The sequence below is a fragment of the Mauremys mutica genome, chromosome 4 (assembly GCF_020497125.1).
Source record: "Mauremys mutica isolate MM-2020 ecotype Southern chromosome 4, ASM2049712v1, whole genome shotgun sequence".
Lineage (NCBI taxonomy): Eukaryota > Metazoa > Chordata > Testudines > Geoemydidae > Mauremys > Mauremys mutica.
This window is the reverse complement of record NC_059075.1, coordinates 44,858,743-44,878,315: the sequence shown is the minus strand read 5'-3', so window position 1 is coordinate 44,878,315 and position 19,573 is coordinate 44,858,743. Positions and strand designations below refer to the sequence as shown.

Genomic DNA, 19,573 nt, shown 5'->3' with positions numbered 1-19,573 from the left:
TGCTCTCTAGATTCTAAGGGTAGGTCTATACTTACCTGCCGGGTCGACGCGTAGAGTTCGACTTCTCGGAGTTCGAAGTATCGCGTCTAATCTAGACGCGATAGTTCGAACTCCGAACGCGCTCCCGTCGACTCCGGAACTCCACCACCGCAAACGGTGGTGGCGGAGTCGACGGGGGAGCCGCAGACTTCGATCCCGCGGCGTCTGGACGGGTGAGTAGTTCGAACGAAGGTAGTTCGAATTCAGCTACGCTATTCGCGTAGCTGAACTTGCGTACCTTAGTTTGACACCCACCCCCCCCAGTGTAGACCAGGCCTAAGAAACTTGTCTTTGAGTTTTGTAAAACCACTCTTCAGTCTGGGACAGATCATTTTGGATAAGTGACTGAGCAAAATTAAATCCTCTCATGCCAGAACGCTGACATCCATGGCTACAAGTGTTAAAGGTTTCTAGATGCTGATTATTTCAACAGCATTGTAAGGAAATAGTAGAATTCATGATGTGCTTTCCCTTAATGTCATATGGGCACTGCTTTTATATATATCCAAGAGTCTTTAAAGTATTTTCTGTTAGGTTGGAATGGTTTTCAGTGTTCTTGGAACACATGGGATCCCTGCTGCAGTCTTATATTTGCCTTGATAGCTACATGAGACAATGTGGGTGAGGTAATATCTTTTATGGGACCAACTTCTGTTGGTGAGAGAGACAAGCTTTTGAGCTTCCATAGAGCTCTTCACCAACAGAAGTTGGTCCCATGAAAGATATTACCTCATTCTCCTTGTCTCTCTAATATCCTGGGACCAACGTGGCTACAACAACACTGCCTACAACAATTTATAGTTACATGTGAGAATATTTGCAATGTACGTATATATCAGTTTTTGTCTGGTTCATACCTGGTACGGTTCAGGCCAGGTGTTTGAGTCTGGTCCAAATCCCACTGAAATGAATGGGAAGACTCTTGTCGACTTCAGTGCGCATTGGAATGGACCCTATGTTCAGGTAAATGACAGTGCTTCGTAATATAAGACTTCTTGTTAGAAGGCTACTAAACTCTGAACCCTGGAGTTCAGCTGTGTTGAAGTCCATTATAAGTTTCCTTTTAACAATGTACTAGTTAGTACACACACAATTCTTTGCTCCATATAGCAGGCTTTTAGAGAGGAAACACATCATAATTGATCAAACAATCTTATATAGTGAAAGTTGAATATGAAATGTATCTTAGTGACAGTCAGTGTACAACGCTCTAGATGAAAACCTGGCTCCACTGAAGTCAATGGCAAGCCTCCCATTGGCTTCAGTGGAGCCAGGATTTCACCTATGAGATCTTACAGTCTTAATGACAGTTATCTGGATAATTACGAGCAATAGTTGAATATTGGTTAATAACTAGATGATAAAACAAAGATATGACTTTGTAGTCTGCTTTAAAATAATTTACGTAGAGTTATTATAGCCACTGCAAATCAAACTCAACTTGTGAATTTAAATTAGACCATTTGTATATAGTCCTAATATTTGCTTTAGTATATGTTTCACAAGGTGCAAGATTATACACTACCCAACCTGTTGCCATAAATGCTCCTCTAACAGACTCTTTCAACCTTGTGAGAAATAAATCACACAGACAGAAAGAATACAGTATACTGTTAAGAGGAATATGTGCATGTTAATTCTAAATTTCTGACTTTATAGTCTCCAATGTGAAGACTCCAAATTTAGTCTTGCTCTCATTGAAATCAAAGGGGATTAAACTGTTGTTCTCTGAAGATATTGTTATTTCTCAGTGAAGTACATTCACCCACCTCCTCTGAAGAAAGATGTGATCTATTTTGTTCCGTCTTGTTACTTTCTTGATCAATATTAATGTCCTGAGGTCAAAACATAGGTCTAGTGTTATATATTGTATATACAGACAAAATCCTAAGAGTTGCCTTGTTATTTATTATACCTGTAAGTTCTTTGCCCATAATTCTCATTGCTGGATCAGGGCAAATGTGCAGACTATACCTTTAAATTTCTTGGCCCAGCTCGCACCTGTATGACACCTGGGGGCTCCAAAATGAACTCCCTTCACTTTTTTAGGTGGTGGTGCCTGAATCAGGCAACATTTCCCCCTGTTTGTTCCACATCTGCCAACAAGTTTCCTAGTGTGTGTAATATACTCACATAGCAACCAGAAATTAGTCCATAATTCATTTCAGGCAGCCAATAAGTTTTTTTCCCTGTTGGGTTAATCTTTTATATATATAAAACATGCATAATTAAAATAAACATATGAAAATAGATACGGTGCATATGCAGGAGTTGCTTTTTAATATCATTTTTGACAAATTAATATAAACAATGTATATTATTTGTTCAGTGTCAACACTGTGCTCAGTGCTGTATAGAACTTGGAGGACTCATGGTCCATGTCCTGACATCTATTAAATCTTTCTTTGCACTAGTATAATTTTAAAGCTGTCATGTTATTGTTTTTCATTTTAGTTAAAAAAACACTTGTTATTTGTAAACTAGGAATTTATAGTCCAATATTTGTCCCAGATAATATTTTTCAGTCATATTTTAATCCCCTGAAACCAGAGTGGTTATAAGAGAAGTGCAGACACAACTTGAACTATAGTGGTGTAATGCACTGCCATAATAAAAAGAATTCATTAAATTTAACATGCATAACTACTTGGGAAAATTTCTGTCAGGTTAGTTTCATTATTGCTAAAATCAGTCCTCTAGCAAAATTAAACAGTTGGTTGAAGTCTTTTGATGACAATAGCATGCCCTTTTTATCAAGAAACTGTGGAAATGCTCAGTGCATCTTCCCAGCACCCAGTCATCCACCCCCATCCTATAATTCAACCTGCAAACAGATTAGGCAGCTGAGTTTGTGGAAAGTGTGTTTACTCTGAGCTAAGAACCCTTGTGTGACACTATAGAGATTCCACTGACACCTCTGGGAGAACTACACAGACAGTTCCTGCTCATCAGCAGGGAAACCAGGCTGAGAATTCACAATTTCTTTGTAACCTCAACTGCTTCATTCAAATTGGTGTTTGGCAATTAGGCAGGAACTAGTTTGTTAGCTTTACTTTTTTTTTAAGATGTAGGATGTTCTACATTTCAAAAAGGACTGACAGTTTTAAAACCAACTGGAAGGCTTTTTGCTATATTAGTCTTTATTTTTTATCATTATCCTACAGAGATTTTTATTTTTATTTAAAACATGAAACTAAACTTCATAGCCCAATTGAGAATTCAAAGTATAGGCTTACCTTTTCTTCTCCATAACATCTTAAAAAACTGCCAAAACAAAGTGTAATTCTGATTTGTGAGCGAACTATTTTCTGGTGATGTGCTAAGTTATTTTATATTTGTCAGTGTTATTTAATAATGTACATTAGTAATGGACGTACTAAAAGGGAAATAATCATGAGCTTGATTAAGGAAGAATGTAATTCAGAGGGTCACGTCATTAATAGAAGTCAAAATCAAGTCTGGCAAGCAAATCTTTCTTTCTTAATGTCCTTTACTGCCATATACCACACTTTAGATGATCAGTTCTTTGACATTACTGAAGAATGTATAAAGAAATTAAGATTTTAAAATAAATCTTAATTCTTACAATATATGTTATGGCAGCAGTTTAGAAAACATGTAGCTTTCATTTCTCCATCGAAGGTGGCACTATTGGGTTTAATTCATTTGTATATATATTAAGTTACTTACCTGTAATTATTGTTCTTTAAATTTAATATCCCACATAAATTAGTGCTCTGTCCTTTGACATAAGGACACAAAGCATCTAAAAAGTTCCTGGATTCCATCCCATCTGAAGCAGCTGCTGTGAGCCAGAAGGGGGATACAGTGGAATTTGCTTTTTGCAAACTTGGATATAGCAAAAGTACAGTTTTATACTTAGGTAGAATGAAATTCTCACTTTTTTTTTCAATGCATTGCAATATATAAATAGCAATATATATATACACAAATATATATAATATGAAATAGAGTAAATATTAACTTAATAGATAAGATCTATTATGTAGAGAGCTGGGCAGAATTTTTTGATCAAAATTGTTTTTGGTAAAAAAAAATAAAACAGATTTGGCAACACCGAAACATTTTGCAAATTTGTGTCAATTTCTCCAAATTGTTTCCATTGGGGTGGGAAAACCTTTTTAAAAAAATCTGTGTAACTTTGACATTTTCAAAACAAAAAGGTTTTATTTTTTAATTCAAACATCTTTTCATTTCAAAACAGCCTTTAATTTTCTTTAATTAAAAATGTTAAATTTTCTAAATGAAGCATTTTATTTCTGGGTAGAAGTAAAGGTTTCATTTGATCCAAAACAAAACAAAAAATTCAACTTTTGGTTTTGCCAACAATTTAAAAAAAATTGTTTTTGGTTCAACCCCAAATGAATTTTTACCAATTTTTTTAGAATAGCCAGCAAACCAACAAGTTTGTTCTTTTCCCTGCTCTGCTTAGGGACTTAAATAATATTTAAAACTGTCTGCAACAGTATATGTAATTACCAGACTGTAAAAATAAACATAATTTTCTATAAATAATTTTTTTAATTTCATTTTGATCAACAAAGCATTTGGGGCAGTGGAATAAATCAACCTGAAGTGATGGCACATAGGCAGAAGGCCCCCACAAATTTGCTCTGCTGGTGGGCCCAGCTGTTGCAGCCCCAAAAGGAAAGTGGGGTTGACTTGGAGGAGGTGGGGCCAAGCCAGCTGGAAGATGCTGTGAATTAATTAGTGCCCCTGCCAACCTGGATCATATGAAGCTCAGGGTGGATTTTAAAGTGGTCCTCCCTGGTGGAACTGATGGGGATTGGCAGTGGCAGTCGAGTTCACTAAAAGCAGGAAGAGGTCCTAATACAGTGTTAATAATATAGTCCTAATATAGTGTTAATAATAACCAATGTTAATAATTTATCAGTAAAGACTGATGTGGTTATGATGTATTTTCCATAGGAAGATCTCCATTTCTATAACATTAGTCTTAAGGATAATGTGGATTTAAGTGTTTGAGATTTTAGTTATGGGTTTTTATTGGTAAAAGAATAATTTAATGACACTGGATAGATCAGTAAGGTCTGACTCTGTGTGTGTGTGTGTGTGTGTGTGTGTGTGTGCGTGCGCACAGCATATTTCTACACATACAACTGAAATGATATACATACAACTAGAATGGAAATTCACGTTGGCTGTTAAAATATAAATCTAAGAAAATAAACACAAACTGTGATAAATGCTTGTAGATACATTTTGCCAAGTTCGTTTTCTTAATGAACTAAGAAAATATAAAAGTGATAACACTCTTAGTTGTTTTATCTGTAATTGTTTATTGGAGCTCAGTTCTTTTCTTAAAAAAAAAAACAAAAAACTGTTTCTGCTTTTAAATTGGAAAAAAATTCAAGACAAAATTAAGGTACATCATATATAATTAGGTAATTTCAGCAAAGGGACTTACAATACCCTACACAAGATGTATTTAATCTTACCAGTGATTTGCCTAATTTTTTGGCGATTTTTTTTTAAATGTAAAACAGAATGAGAATTCCTGCATGTTCCTTGCCAGCATAACCCTTACTGTTAATGAGACTTATCCATTTTGCACAGTCCTGCATTTTCCCATTGCATTTCTGGTGTGCAAGCTCTTTATGCTTTCAGGTATTTTACCATAAAACTTTGGTTTTTTTCTTTGCTTTGCATGACAAATATATCCATTAATGAGACACACACAAATGAATATTTCTCTTTTTGTTTTATACTGGCATTTGACATGTGAAAAGAATGTGAAAATGAAAAGAAATGAGGACTGAACATTTAATAAACGGTAGACTCCTCTCCCTCTGAAAGTAAAACTAATCTGCCTTCTGAGTATAGGAGTTGTGTGCATTTCACATCAATGTCCAAGACGTTCTCTAGTGCCCACTGGAGGGTCTAATCTTTCTCAGAATGATCTGAGCAGTGCAGTTCAAGAACAAGAATGAATCTTTGAATAATCACACCACAATGTGAGGTGACCCCCAGACAGGGGACTGACCAGATACACATATGGATTTTGGGAAGAAGCTCTGATGCTCTTTTTTAACACAGCTGTGAGAAGAATGTGGCTAAGACCCAGTAGTCTTTCTGGAGTATAGCTGGCAAAGGAAACCATGAGGAGAAGAGAATTTAACACATGGGTGTAAGAGAGTCCGCTTCATTGATGCGATCTGAGGGGAATGCCTAATGACTGGAAGAATCAAACTTGGCAATGAAAACACAAAGCTCTTTTCATCAATTCAAACGCAGACTCTAAAGCTGCAGATGGTTACCTCCAGCCTTGCCTATTCAGTGTGGGGTTTTATAAAATGGCACTTTGGTGAATACTAACAGATCAAAACAAAGATTTAATAACATAAAGATGTGGTGTTCATTTTTAAATGAGGATACAGGTCAGTGTCTCAGAAAAGGATAATACGGGTATCTTTTATTTGTAGGTCTAAAGTCTTTTGAGATTTTTAGCTGCAAGCATGATATCTTTAATGTACAGATTATATTCTGTAGAGTACAACTTCAGTTAAACAGGAAACAGATAAAAACTAGACTTCACGATTATTATGCTGATTGAGTCTTTTTCTTCCGTGTAAATGCTATTAACTAGTTATCTCCCTATAAAAATCATACCTAAATATATTTAGTTGAAGTATATGTGGTGGCATGTACATCTTCAGTCATTCTTCAAAGATAAGGATGGGTCTAGCTAATTAAAAATTACAAGCAGAAGCACTGCACAAAAGAAACAAGTTGTACATTCATGGAGAATAAAAGCTATTTGTTTTGGAGAAATCACCCAGTATTGGAAAACTCAACTGGCTTTACTTTAAATATCACCAATAATTTTCTCTGTTTTGCTGCTTTCACAACATTTAGTTTGTTCCTGTTCGTTTAGTAATATGTTTAATGATTACATGTTCAAATTCTTTTATTAAGTTTAGACTGGATTCTTCCCTTTAATTATAAAACAGGATTTGGGGGATAATAGGACCAAATTATCTAATGGAGTAAATGGGTGCAGCTCCATTCATTTTAATGGAGTTTCACCCATTTGTGCCAGCAAAGAATTTGGCCCAAAATGTTAAAAATTGGGTTTGATCTTAAAGAAGAGTGCTATAATTCTGTGTCAGTGAAAGTTTGTACTGGTGCTGAATAATTGATAGTTTTTTAACATTATTGTGAGAGTAATTGTAATGAGTTCTGGTGTTCTGGAACATAAAGTAAGCCCTGCTATTTTATGGAAGAATATAAATATAGGGCCAGCTGGTGTAAATAGGCCTAGCTTTATTAAGCTGAGCTATGCTGATTTACCCAACTGAGGATCTGACCCATAGTTCATAGTTAAACAGATAGTCTATACTCAAAAAACTAGCTAAAATAGATGACTGAGTAAAGGTTAAATCTGGAGAGGTTCTACAAACTTTCCACTGTTTTCAAAGATAATAGAGTTGATATCCGGTGTCAGTAGTGTATGGCTCTGTGGAAGGTCTGTGATTGATAAGATTAGTATAATACTGACAGTGATGAAAATTAACAACCTTATGGAGTTTCATAATTGGATCAAAAGTTATTGGGTAGGATCTGCTAGGGAGAAAATGCTAGGTTAGGACTGGTGTCTTGAAAGAATGGAGTTGTTAATCTGCTTTTATGTATATTGTATGATCAATGTAGATAGCACTTCCAGCAATAGGTGGTGATTTAACTTAGAGGCAAGTTGTTTTGTTTTGATATTATGATGTATCTTTCCGGGGAAGCGGAGGTTTGAGGAAGTTTTCAGTCCCGCCTGTGTGTGATGGAGTTGTTACTTGCAGTGTCCCAATAGAAAAATCTATTGTTTTCTACAGGTGAGTATTACAATATATATGGGCCCCATGAAGCGTTTAATTTCCCTTTGCTGGCTTTTACAGAGTTTGGGAAGGCAACACCAGTCAGTAGCAAGATTTCCAAATGCACAAAAATACAATGCACCCCAAAGGAACTCTACAAAGTGTGGCACAGTTGATGCAAGCTTTCTTAGGCCTGCATGGCATGGATATGTATATGCGGAAGTCTGAAATAGAAAAGAAAACAAAAGTAAGGTTTGAATAGAGAGAGTGTAAAGTCACTAGATTTTGTAACGGTGGGTATGGAAACTCTGTCTGCTTTAGTGTTTAAGACTTGTGAAGAATGAAGAGTAATTGAAATATATAAAGAAGTTCATGTGTGATCTAACTGAAAGCAATTTACAGTACTAACAGAATTTATTTAGATGTTTAAAACTAATTGCACACATCACAGTTGTTTTAAATCCTAAAATAATCCCCATTATTACTCCACTCAGCAAAATTCCATTTACACTGATAGCGGAATGCAGGAACTAACTTGCATGGTGAAATTACAACTTATAAAGAAATTCAGTGAACCAACTATCTAACTTGCATCCGAAGAAGTGGGTATTCACCCACGAAAGCTCATGCTGCAAAACGTCTGTTAGTCTATAAGGTGCCACAGGATTCTTTGCTGCTTTTACAGATCCAGACTAACACGGCTACCCCTCTGATAACTATCTAGGTATATCTAATTGTAGTGGTAGAGAAACCAAACAAGTTGGTGAGGGTATGCCTAGATCTAAAGGAACTTAATAAAACAATAAAGTGAAAGCAATTTCCTCTCTTAGCTATTGAAGAAATAAGTAGTAGACTGGACTGGAGCTGAATATTAATTTGTGTTAGATGCATGCAGTCACTCATCACAAATTTTCCTGGATAGTTAGAGAATGTTCTGGGTATAATACATTTCCAACATCTCTTGGTATATATTTTTTCTCTCAGTATATCTAGTGTACTATTCATGTTCCATAAAAAGTAGAGGCCATTCTTGCAAAATTCTCATTAAAATTGACTAGCCCAGGCATAAAATCTAATCACCCATCCTTTCCCGTGTTGACTAAGGATAATTTTAAAAGATTTTACTTGCCTATAAAAATAAATTGCTTACCCCAGCTGAGTGTCCAGGTAGAATTTTGTAGTCTGTGTTAGGAGTAGTTGATGGTATCACTGATGCTGTTGATTTTGTGGCCCAAGAAAGGAATACAATATTAGAAATTGTGGCAAGGAAATAGGGCTTTAGATTTAATAAATAAAGGCAAATGCTGCAAAGCCAGCAATAGGGGTAAAACATTTCCATCTGCATTAACTAGAAACGTCACTAAGCAGGGTGACACTAAAGTAGAGTCTATCACTAAACTTCTTTTAACCTTAAAATAAATAAGAATGACAGATTGGAATGATTATGTACTTTCCCAAATTCCTGCTACCAAGTTCCACAGCAACTCTGCCACTTAAAGAATTATTAAGGAAGTACTGTGAATAACTATGGAAATTGAAACACACTAAAATAGTGAAGAAATCGTAAATAAAAGCCCTTATTTTGCAATATTTATATCAAAACAAATGGACTGGCAGGTGCTGCCTAACAAAGTGGATTATGCTGATTGTTGCTCCATTTCCCTTTGCTTCCATACCAGTGATTCAAAGAGGAGCAAAAAACCTCCCAGTCATAGAAAAAAGATAACTTGCTATAGTATTTTGGTCAGAGAGATTTCAACAATACATTTATGGAAATGAATTCCTGGTACAAACTGAGCATAATACCTTAGAGGCTTTTGTTTTAAAACATTGAATAAAGTACAGTATATATGGTTGATCTTGCAAAGGTATCAGTTTAACCTAAACCATGTGCTAAGTGACATCTTGGCTGCAACATGTGCACTATTTATGACACAATTACCAGAACTCAAATTTATTACCACAGTCATTTACCTTTACCATGGACCACGACACAGCAGTGCAAGTTAACGCACCTTCAAGTCTCTAGTGGTAGATGCAAGAAACTTGTGTGGCTGCAAAACACATTTTGAACAGGATGATACTTGAGGCATGACTAGAGGCAAAGAGAGATGGCTTATCCCTTCTTCGCCGACTTGTCTGTAATGCAGTAGCTGCTGTTAATGATGTAATTTTCAGGAGAAAAATGAGTGATCTAATGCAGACTGGGGAAAGAACCTTCTTGCAGAACATGTGGTTATGGAATTATGTAAAAGAAGCACCAGAGAAAACATTTACTGTCCTGTTATGAACAAACTAATGGTTGTTACGGCTTGAAAATCATATTCATCAAATGTTGTTATCAGAAAAACCTAAAGAACCATTGTAGCCTCAGTATATATAAGAAAAACTTGATAAAGCTGATACATTTTGCCTTTGAAGGCAAGACCTGTTTTATAGACTCATAGAAATGTAGGGCTGGAAGGGACTGTGTCACGGACTATGCACACCCCGTCCAGTTTCAGGGTGAGGTGAGGTTGTGATATCACCGCAACTACCATCTATCAAACGATCCTTAGACTGAAGGCAGCATGGCTCAGTGGTCAGGGCCAAAATGGCTGCCCTCAGGCTAAAGGCCAGGCAGCCTAATATTTGGAGTCTATACAGCTGCCCTTGGGCTCAGGGCTGCACTGCCTCGTGGCCAGAGTCAGTACAGCTGCCCTTGGGCTCAGGGCTATGCGGCATAATGTCCAGAGTCAGTGAAGTGGGCTGCCACCTAGGGATGGGTGGCAGATGGGGTAGGGGGACCTGGGCCCTTTCTCTCCACCGGGTACCAGTCCAGGGCCCTATCAGCAGTGAGTGTGGTCACCATTCAGTCAGTGGGGATCCTACCGCAACACGCCAACTTTCCTCGGATGGGGGATACCACTCACTCCACCTCCCTGGGCCACTTCCTACCATGAGTCCTGGAGTTGAGGTCCATTCATCACTGAGTCTTCGAGCTCCCTGGTGCTGGCAGCTTGTTGGGACTCCTGTCAGCTGGCAGTAGGCAATCGGTCTCCTGTCCAGGCCTCAGGGTTTCCAGTTCCTGCAGTCAGGGGCTGAAGTGGCTCCTGGGCTGGAGCATCCACCGAGCATCCTTCCTTCCCAGCGGTCAGCCCAGAATGAGCTGGGCGGCCCCCTTTTATACTGAGGCTCATAACATGGGGTTGACCCTATCTCACCTCGTGTGGCGTATGCAAACCCCATCACAGACTGCAAGAGATCATCTAGTCCAGCCACCTGCACTAAGGCAGGACCAAGTAAACCTAGACCATCCCTAACAGGTGTTTGTACAACCTGTTTTCAAAACCCCTAATGACTGGGCTTCCACAGCCTCCCTTGGAAGCTTATTCCAGTGCTTAACTACCCTTATAGTGGGAAAGTTTTTCCTAATATCCAACCTAAATCTCCCTTGCTGCAGATTAAGCCAATTACTTCTTGTCCTACTATCAGTGGACATGGTGAAAAATTGATCACCGTTCCCTTTATAACAACCCTTAACATATTTGATGACTATTATCAGGTCCCCCCACAGTCTTCATTTCTCAAGACTAAACATGACCCAATTTTTAAATTTTCCTCACGGGTAGAGTTGGTAGGATTAGATTTGTATTGGTAATTGGCTATTTCACCAGGCACAAACTGATGAAAAAAAATTTCCATCAATAATAATAATAAAAATTAACCAATAGTCAAAGTAAGAAAAATGCTGCTTGAGAACTTATTAGCATTTGATTTAAGAATATATACTTTGTATATTTTGAAATGCAGTGTTGACTTGAATACAGCTAACGTATCTAAATAGTCTTTAACCTGTTCTTTTCCTATTTTGGTTTGTGTTTCTTCCCCCTTGTTATTGTTAATTGTGTTTAAGTATCTGGTCACAATTCATCTTTTTAGTGAAGACTAAAGCAAAAAATACCTCAGCTTTCTTAATGTCATCCATTATTAGCTCTTCTTCCCCACTAAGTAGAGAACCTACACTATCCTTTATCTTTCTCTTGCTCCTAATGTGTTTATAGAACTTATTGCCTTTTATGTCCCTTGCTAGATATAATTCATATTGTGCCTAAACCTTTCGGCTTTTGTCTCTACATGCTCGTGATAGTCTTTCATACTCATCCATAGCAATTTGTCTATGTTTCCACGTTTTTGTAGGATTTCTTTTTAAGAGCTCCTAATGGAATCATTTTTGGCCTCTTACTATTCTTCCTGTCTTTCCTTTGCATTGGGATAGTTTTCTATTGTGCCTTTAATATTGTCTCTTTGGGAAACTGCCTGCTCTCCTGAATTCCTTTTTTGCTTAGATTTTCTTCCCACATATCACTCATATTCAGGCTACTTTGAGCTGAGTAAAACAGTAATTAGTCACCTGAAAATCTGTCTTTGCAAAGCATGAAATTCTTGATCAAATGTGTTCAGATAATGGTCTGCTACGTACTAGTACAAAATGCATAGCATTTGTAGTGTAGTGGGCTTTGTGCATGTTACACCCAGTTCAAAATATCCAACATCAAAAGGATTAGCAGAAAAAAATGGTCAAAAATATACTCAAGAAAAGAGAATAATCAGAATCATCTGTCCAATTTTGAATGGGTAGATATCTGAAAACAAGACTTCCAGTTGCAATTAGCTTATTTAAAATAAGCGAGAGAGACTGTACTAAAAGAAAGAAGCTAATAGTTCATAAATAGATGCTGAAAAATTAATACAGCAGGATGATAAAGCTAGTGCCCTCCAGTAAATGCTGGTGTTCAGAAGAGAGACCTCCAGGAGGTAAATTGAAACCTTCTCAGTTTTGGTCAAAGAAAATACTCCCAGATCCTGTACAGTACAACTACACAGTGGACATGAGTTCAGAAATAATTTGGAAAACATATTGAAGGTTCCTGTGGACTCTGAAACATACATATACAGAGGAATTCACGGAGGTGGATTCTATAGCTGATGTAAAAGACACAATTCAGGATCTTTCTCCAACACCTGAAATATCTTAGTGGTCCAGGAATAATGCCTTAGTGGTCCAAGAATAAAGCAGCACATCTGATGGCAGACTATCTATGTTGCTGTTCAATAAGTAGTATGTCTCAGCCTTGGCCTATCTTCAGTGTTAATACAATTTGATACATACTGATTAAAATTAACTAGGTAGAGTCTGCCACATCACCTTGATTTCTAAGTCAATAAATTAATACAAAATATTTAAATATGAACTAAGGTAAAATGAAAACTGATGCATGTGCTGAATGCCTCCCCCACTATCTACTAGCCAGATTGTGGAGACCTTTCAGCACAGAAATAAATTTTATCTAATCTATTTCCCATCTCTGAACCCTCCTGACACTTCCTGCTTCTTTGAGGATATCCCATAATGCACCTGTCTTTGAAATCAAATACCAAAAGTCTCATTGCAAGCCTAGTCTCTGGGGTGTCAGAGAGTGATACATTCTGGGATATCTTTCTCTTGAGATCCCCGATGCCATGGATTGAAGTGAGATTTCTGGCATCTGATGGCTTGTGTTGAATGGCAACCTTATGTTCAGTGATCTACATAAGAATGAAGTCAAGAGACTCTGTCCTCAAGATATTTACAGAGATATTCTTGCATTCCTTGCACAGCCCAAACTTACATAGCCTTCATGGAATTTCGGGTGCATATGGGATGCAGAATCAAGCTCAGAATGTAAGGGTTGGTCTACATTGAAAAGTTATATGTGTCATAGCTACATGTCTTGGGGGTGTGAAAAATCCACACCCCTAAGAGACGTAGTTAAGCCTACCTAACCCCTAGTGTAGACATTGCTAGGTCAATGAAAGAATTCTGTTGACTTAGCAACTACCTCTAGGGGTGGAGGATTACCCACAGTGATGGGTGAGCGCCTCCCATCACTGTAGTAAGTGTCTACTACACTGACCGCTACAGCTGTACAATTTTAAGTATAGACATAGCCTAAGTCAGGTATTTATCTACTTGTACATTTATTTTACTTGTCTACTATAAAATATGGCCTGCAACACAGATCCTCACAATAATTGTTTTTAAACATAAATAACTAGGATCTAAACACACATATTTATCATCATTTGAATATTTATCACTTTAATGTTCAAGAAAATGCAGGCAGTGCTACAACTTATTTTTCCTATACAGTAAAATGTATGAAAATCAAATGTTTTCAGAGTCAACATAATCACAGCATCCCATTTTTTGACCTGTGTGTTCATTTACAGTTTGCTTATAGCTGCTTCACAGAGATGGAAGTTTGTACATTACAATGTGGTTCTATTGATTTATCAGTAACAAAATATACTAAGTATACTCAGTAAACTGGAAAAGCTAGCTCTAAGGCTCGTATTGTATAACATCAGCTTGTTGTGGAATACTTCAGAACAAAATCAGAATGTTGGCATAGTCAAGATAAATGGTGTAAACCAGACTAGCAAAGACTAATATTTAGTAAGACCAATAACACAAACAAATTAGATCTTGGAGTTGTACACTTTGTCCAGTACCAAGAAGCATATTTACATAGCATTTTAAAGCATATAGTCAACTATTCTATGACAAACTATTAAATTACCTTTTTGAAAACATGCTAAATACCCCTTAAAGACAAGTAAGAAGACTCTTTTGAGGAGCTTGATTTTTTTCCCAGGTGAAAAAGTAAGTGTCTCAGTAAATAACCATTAGCTTTAATAATTTCTATCCAAATAAAATATACTCAGGGCATTTATATTGCCATTACTAAATAATATTTAATTGTCTTGCCAGCACCATCTTTATCAAAAAAGGTAAAAAATAATTTATTTGTGACTTGGCTGTTGGAATATAAATAAGGGTATTTTTAATAATATTGAAATATTTCTGAAAATATGCAAAAGATTGAATGTTGTAGCCAGATAAAACTGTAATTGTAAAAACTCAGCAAAAATTCAATCTTTTTGGAGGCTTATGAATTACTTATAAAGGTTGGGCTAGTCACTCTTGTTTTTTACAATGCCAGTGGAAATAACTATTGCCCCAATCCAGCAAAGCACTTCAGCCCATGCTTAACTTTAAACAGACTTGAAATTAATGGGACTATTCACTTGCTTAAAGTTAACCAGGGGTGCAAGTGCTTTGTGAAGGTGGAACCTACCCAATTCTATGAAGAAAAGGTAGTTTTTCATATTTCTAACCCAATAATAAATGACTAAACTAGCACCCAGATTTTCCCACAAGACTTTGAGCAGGTTCTAATATTCTAAACAAGGAATTTATATGGAGAGGCAGCATGTCTGCAGCATAATCTGAGGAGAGTTCCATGCATGTGCAGATGGCACATTTTGCTGAGTAATGTTAATCCTCAAACAAAGCCTTTGCGATCTTTTTTTCTATTGTATGCAAGTGATCACCTCTGCATTCTTCCCTGTGTTTGTACAGCCCCCAGCACTATGGGGCCCCAGTTGCCATTAATTCTCCATTAATAATGCCCATCCAAAATTTTAAAACATTAAAAGAAATAGATAACGTAGGTAGAGAAATGGCTCATCCGCAGCATTTTCCTTACATTATTGAGAGACTTGTAATAAATAGTCTGCGGTTGTTTTTTCAGTAAATGGTTTGCAGGATTTAACCAACTGTGAATACCTCCATATCCAGAGGTACTGAAAGGTCTATGGGCAAGATGTATTGCTCGGTATATGCCACTGGATTCTGCCAGAAGGTTGGGCAGTTTGGGCTACTCATCTGTCATCTGTCATGAGGGAGTTATCACAAGTGAGAGCTTAACTAACTACGTTCCTGTGCCTCCAAACCCTTTCCCATTGTCATTTGATCTCTCTATGGCACCATCTCTGCCATTTCAGCTTGGGCGACATCACCTCAGTTATGCCAGGAGGGAAAATCAACTAAAATACATCACGCCTACATAAAAAAAAGGTTTTTTCTAAAAGAATATTGAAGGGGAATTGATGGTGGTTTGGGGTGGGGGGACGGGAAGAATTTGCTCCATAGACTCCCCGTTGCTCTCAGTGATAATGGTACGGCTACCTACGAGAAGGGAGAAGACAAATAAGAGCTGTCTAGAGCCCAAGAGTCTGCCTCTGTGTTTGTAAAATATGCACAGAATCAAGAAAGAACACAATCTTGTCTTCATTGTTTACAGTGTCAAGAGGGTGTTTAGTGTTTTAAGCAGAGACCGCCAAAACTACGTCTTGGCGGGATGCGCTCGAGAAACACAAACCTGGGCAGTGTAACTGTATTTGCAATTTTGCAAACCTCATTGTAAACAAGATTTGACTAGGGCACACATAAGAGAGGTGAAGCTGACATGGAATAGACAGACAAGAAGGTCAGATCTGGTCTTACAAGGAGGACTTGTCTGAAGCATGCAGAGAGGCATTAGAATGGTGGCATTAACATTTAAAGTTTAAAGATAATCACAGCTTCCCTAGAGACTTTTAAAAATACACCATTTGGCTTACTGTGTAACTAACACAAAATTCTATAGAACTGATTTTTATGCTTTAAAAAGTTTTTACAGTTGTCAGATAATCCGTTTTTAGGTCATTTTTGAGTATTTCTAAAGAGGGCAAAAATCTCCAACAGAAGATATTATTGTATTAATTCCAATTCCTGCAGCATATCCCCTCTGATACATATCATTAAGAGACAAGTATCAGAGGGGTAGCCGTGTTAGTCTGGTTCTGTAGAAGCAGCAAAGAATCCTGTGGCACCTTATAGACTAACAGATGTTTTGCAGCATGAGCTTTCGTGGGTGAATACCCACTTCTTCGGATGTAAGCAGCAAAGAATCCTGTGGCACCTTATAGACTAACAGATGTTTTGCAGCATGAGCTTTCGTGGGTGAATACCCACTTCTTCGGATGTAAGCATCCGAAGAAGTGGGTATTCACCCACGAAAGCTCATGCTGCAAAACGTCTGTTAGTCTATAAGGTGCCACAGGATTCTTTGCTGCATCATTAAGAGAGTTCTCCAAACTTGGAAGCATTCTAGATCCCCAAGTACGAACATGGATAGGCCATGAGACTGGGAGCCAAAAGAGAGGGGGTCCATTCCCAGCTTTCTTCAGTCCTGATCCTGCAAACACTTATGCATGTGCTTAACTTTGCACGCTTGAGCAATCCTACTCAATGAGACTACTTGTGAATAAAGTTAAAGACATGCATTAAGTGTTTGCAGGATTGGGGCCATACTGGTTTATTGTTTGAGCTTGAGCAAGTCACTTACTGGTAACTTCTCTGCCCATCCATTTTCCCATCTGAGAAATAGAGCTAATGTTACTCACTCACCTTTGTGAAGCACTTTTTTTTGGTAAAACGCACTCTAAGTGCTAAGTAGTGGTAATAGTTAAGGATATATTTATGTCATGGAGGTCGTGGAAGTCACGGAAGCCATGACTTCCAGAGACCTCCGTGACATCCTCTGCTTCAGCCCCAGGGACTGCGGGACTCTGGAGCTGGCAATCAGCGGAACCCTGGCAGGGTTTCAGCAACAGGTGATGGCAGCAACCGGGACCCCCTGCAAAGTTCCAGCTACAGGTGACAGACTCCTGAGAGGGCCCCTCCTCAGGGTTCCAGCAACGGGCAACAGCCTCTTGTCGGGGGAGGATGAGGGGGCACCTTGGGCGAGCAGCTGGGGGTGTCCTGTTTTTTCTTTGGGAAATATGACTACCTTGCAGCTCCCAGCCACCATGGGCGGAGGGAGGCCCACCCTTCAGCTTCCAGCTGCCGCAGGCAGAAGGGGATCCCCACAGCTTCCATGGTAGTGGGGGAAACCATGGAGCCGCTGCAGTAAAAGTCACAGACAGGTCATAGCTTCTGTGAATTTTTGTTTATTGCCTGTGATCTGTCCGTGACTTTTATAAAAATAACCATGACAAAATCTTAGCCTTAAAAATAGTGTATTTTATTATTAGAAGCCCTCCACACTACTAGTGGGGGACTAACGTGCATCCCTGGAGGGAGAGGTGTTTTGGAATAGGGATTGCTGTCCCGTATTTGCTAGTGTGGGTCGCTGCAGGATGTTTGCCTGTTTCCCATAAGAAGCCCTAGAGCTAGCCCTGCATTGAAAGGGCAGAATTCTCAGCTCGCTATGATTGGACTCACATTTTCCAACCCTGGTGTCTGAGAGACAGTGGGTCATTAAAATCTGTCACTGTCCCTCAGAGTACATCTACACTACCCGCCGGATCGGCAGGTAGTGATCGATCTATCAGGGATCGATTTATCGCGTCTAGTGTAGACACGATAAAATTGATCCCCGATCGCTGTGCCATTGACTCCAGAACTCCACCATGGCGAGAGGCGGAAGTGGAGTCGACAGGGGAGCAGCAGCAGTCGACTCGCCACCGTCCTCACGGCCAGGTAAATCAACCTAAGATACACCGACTTCAGCTACGCTATTCACGTAGCTGAAGTTGTGTATCTTAGGTCGACCCCCTCCTCCGCCCCCAGTGTAGACCTAGCCTCAGTCTAGCAGGCACTGATCCAAGACTGAATATAGCAACTACCGGACTTAGGAACAGAGAAAATTTCAAACCCTGATCTTGTTGCTTTGATCATCTTATTCTTTTTCAGTGGTTTAAAAACAAAACAAAAAATGAGACCCTCGTATTCTTGATCTTATTACTTTACAATCTGTGTATAGCTTTATTAGCTTTCTCAGCTTCATACTGGTTCAGTTTATTGGCTAGTAGGCAAGCTTTCTCACTGTCAGTCTCAATCTCTGTGATCACAAACCTCATCTCTTGTGGAAAGAAAAACATCTGTTCCATGATTGTTCCATGACCACATACTCCAACCTAGAGTTTATGAATACTCTACATGGTGACAATAGGCACAGCAGGCTGCGGTAGTCAGTTTTGATGTTAAAAAGAGAAATGGATTTTGGGCATTGCCCAGCAGGCTCAGCAAGGGCTTACCTTTGGCTCCATTGCAGATAAGTACTATCTGTTCTGTAACCTGAAGAAATACTACAGGATCCAAAGAATAGTTCTTTAAAACAGCCATACAAACAGAAAAACCCTCATCTGGGACCTTGCAACCACCTCAGGGTCCTAGCTTAGATTTGAAAGATCCCACAGAGCTACTGGTATCCCACACCATTCTTCCATATTGCCAGTAACTTGTCTTTTGTCTGTGTGGGTATCTTATGACACCTGTCAGCTTTAGCAGCAGTAAATACAACTGCTAAAAAGAATGTTGGTTGTCTTGCTAAATGGATTGTATATAACACGGAAACTGCAGAAAATAAGTGACCCTATCAAAAATATTATTGAAACAACTCCTCAGCTGATGTAAATCGTCATAGTTCTGTTGGAGTCAATATGCTGATTATGCCAGCTGAGAATCTGCTCTTAAATGCTGTGCTGCACGTGAATATCACAGCTAGATACAAATGCAGCTTTTCTCTGGAAGGAATGCTCTTGAGAGAAGGGTGGGGAACTGTTAGGAGAGAGACTGAGCCTTTCAGGAGTTCATGACTTTTTAATAACATCAAACAGCACTACCAAAATGAAAGGCGAGTATTCTTCTGGGGTTGATAGGAAGTAGTTATTTCTCCTCCCTTCAAACCAATAAATACTTTGGCACAAAGGCTTTCTATGGTAAAGCTATCTGACCTGAAAGGCAAAACTGCTAGTTTTTCTTATGCATGTGACAG

General features: G+C 38.4%; 1 protein-coding gene across 6 annotated transcripts in view; it reads left to right on the top strand.

Annotated features, from left to right (window-relative positions):
* The window catches only part of MIPOL1 (mirror-image polydactyly 1), a 298,337-nt gene that overhangs the window by 264,359 nt on the left and 14,405 nt on the right, over window positions 1–19,573 (top strand). The window contains exon 13 of one of the 6 annotated variants that reach the window (XM_045014794.1): window positions 7,968–8,083. The exons of the other annotated variants lie outside the window; for them this stretch is intronic. Coding sequence (XP_044870729.1) covers window positions 7,968–7,995 — 28 coding nt within the window. The 3' untranslated portion in view covers window positions 7,996–8,083. Of the gene's footprint in view, window positions 1–7,967; window positions 8,084–19,573 lie in introns of those variants that run through there. 6 annotated transcript variants of the gene reach the window in all.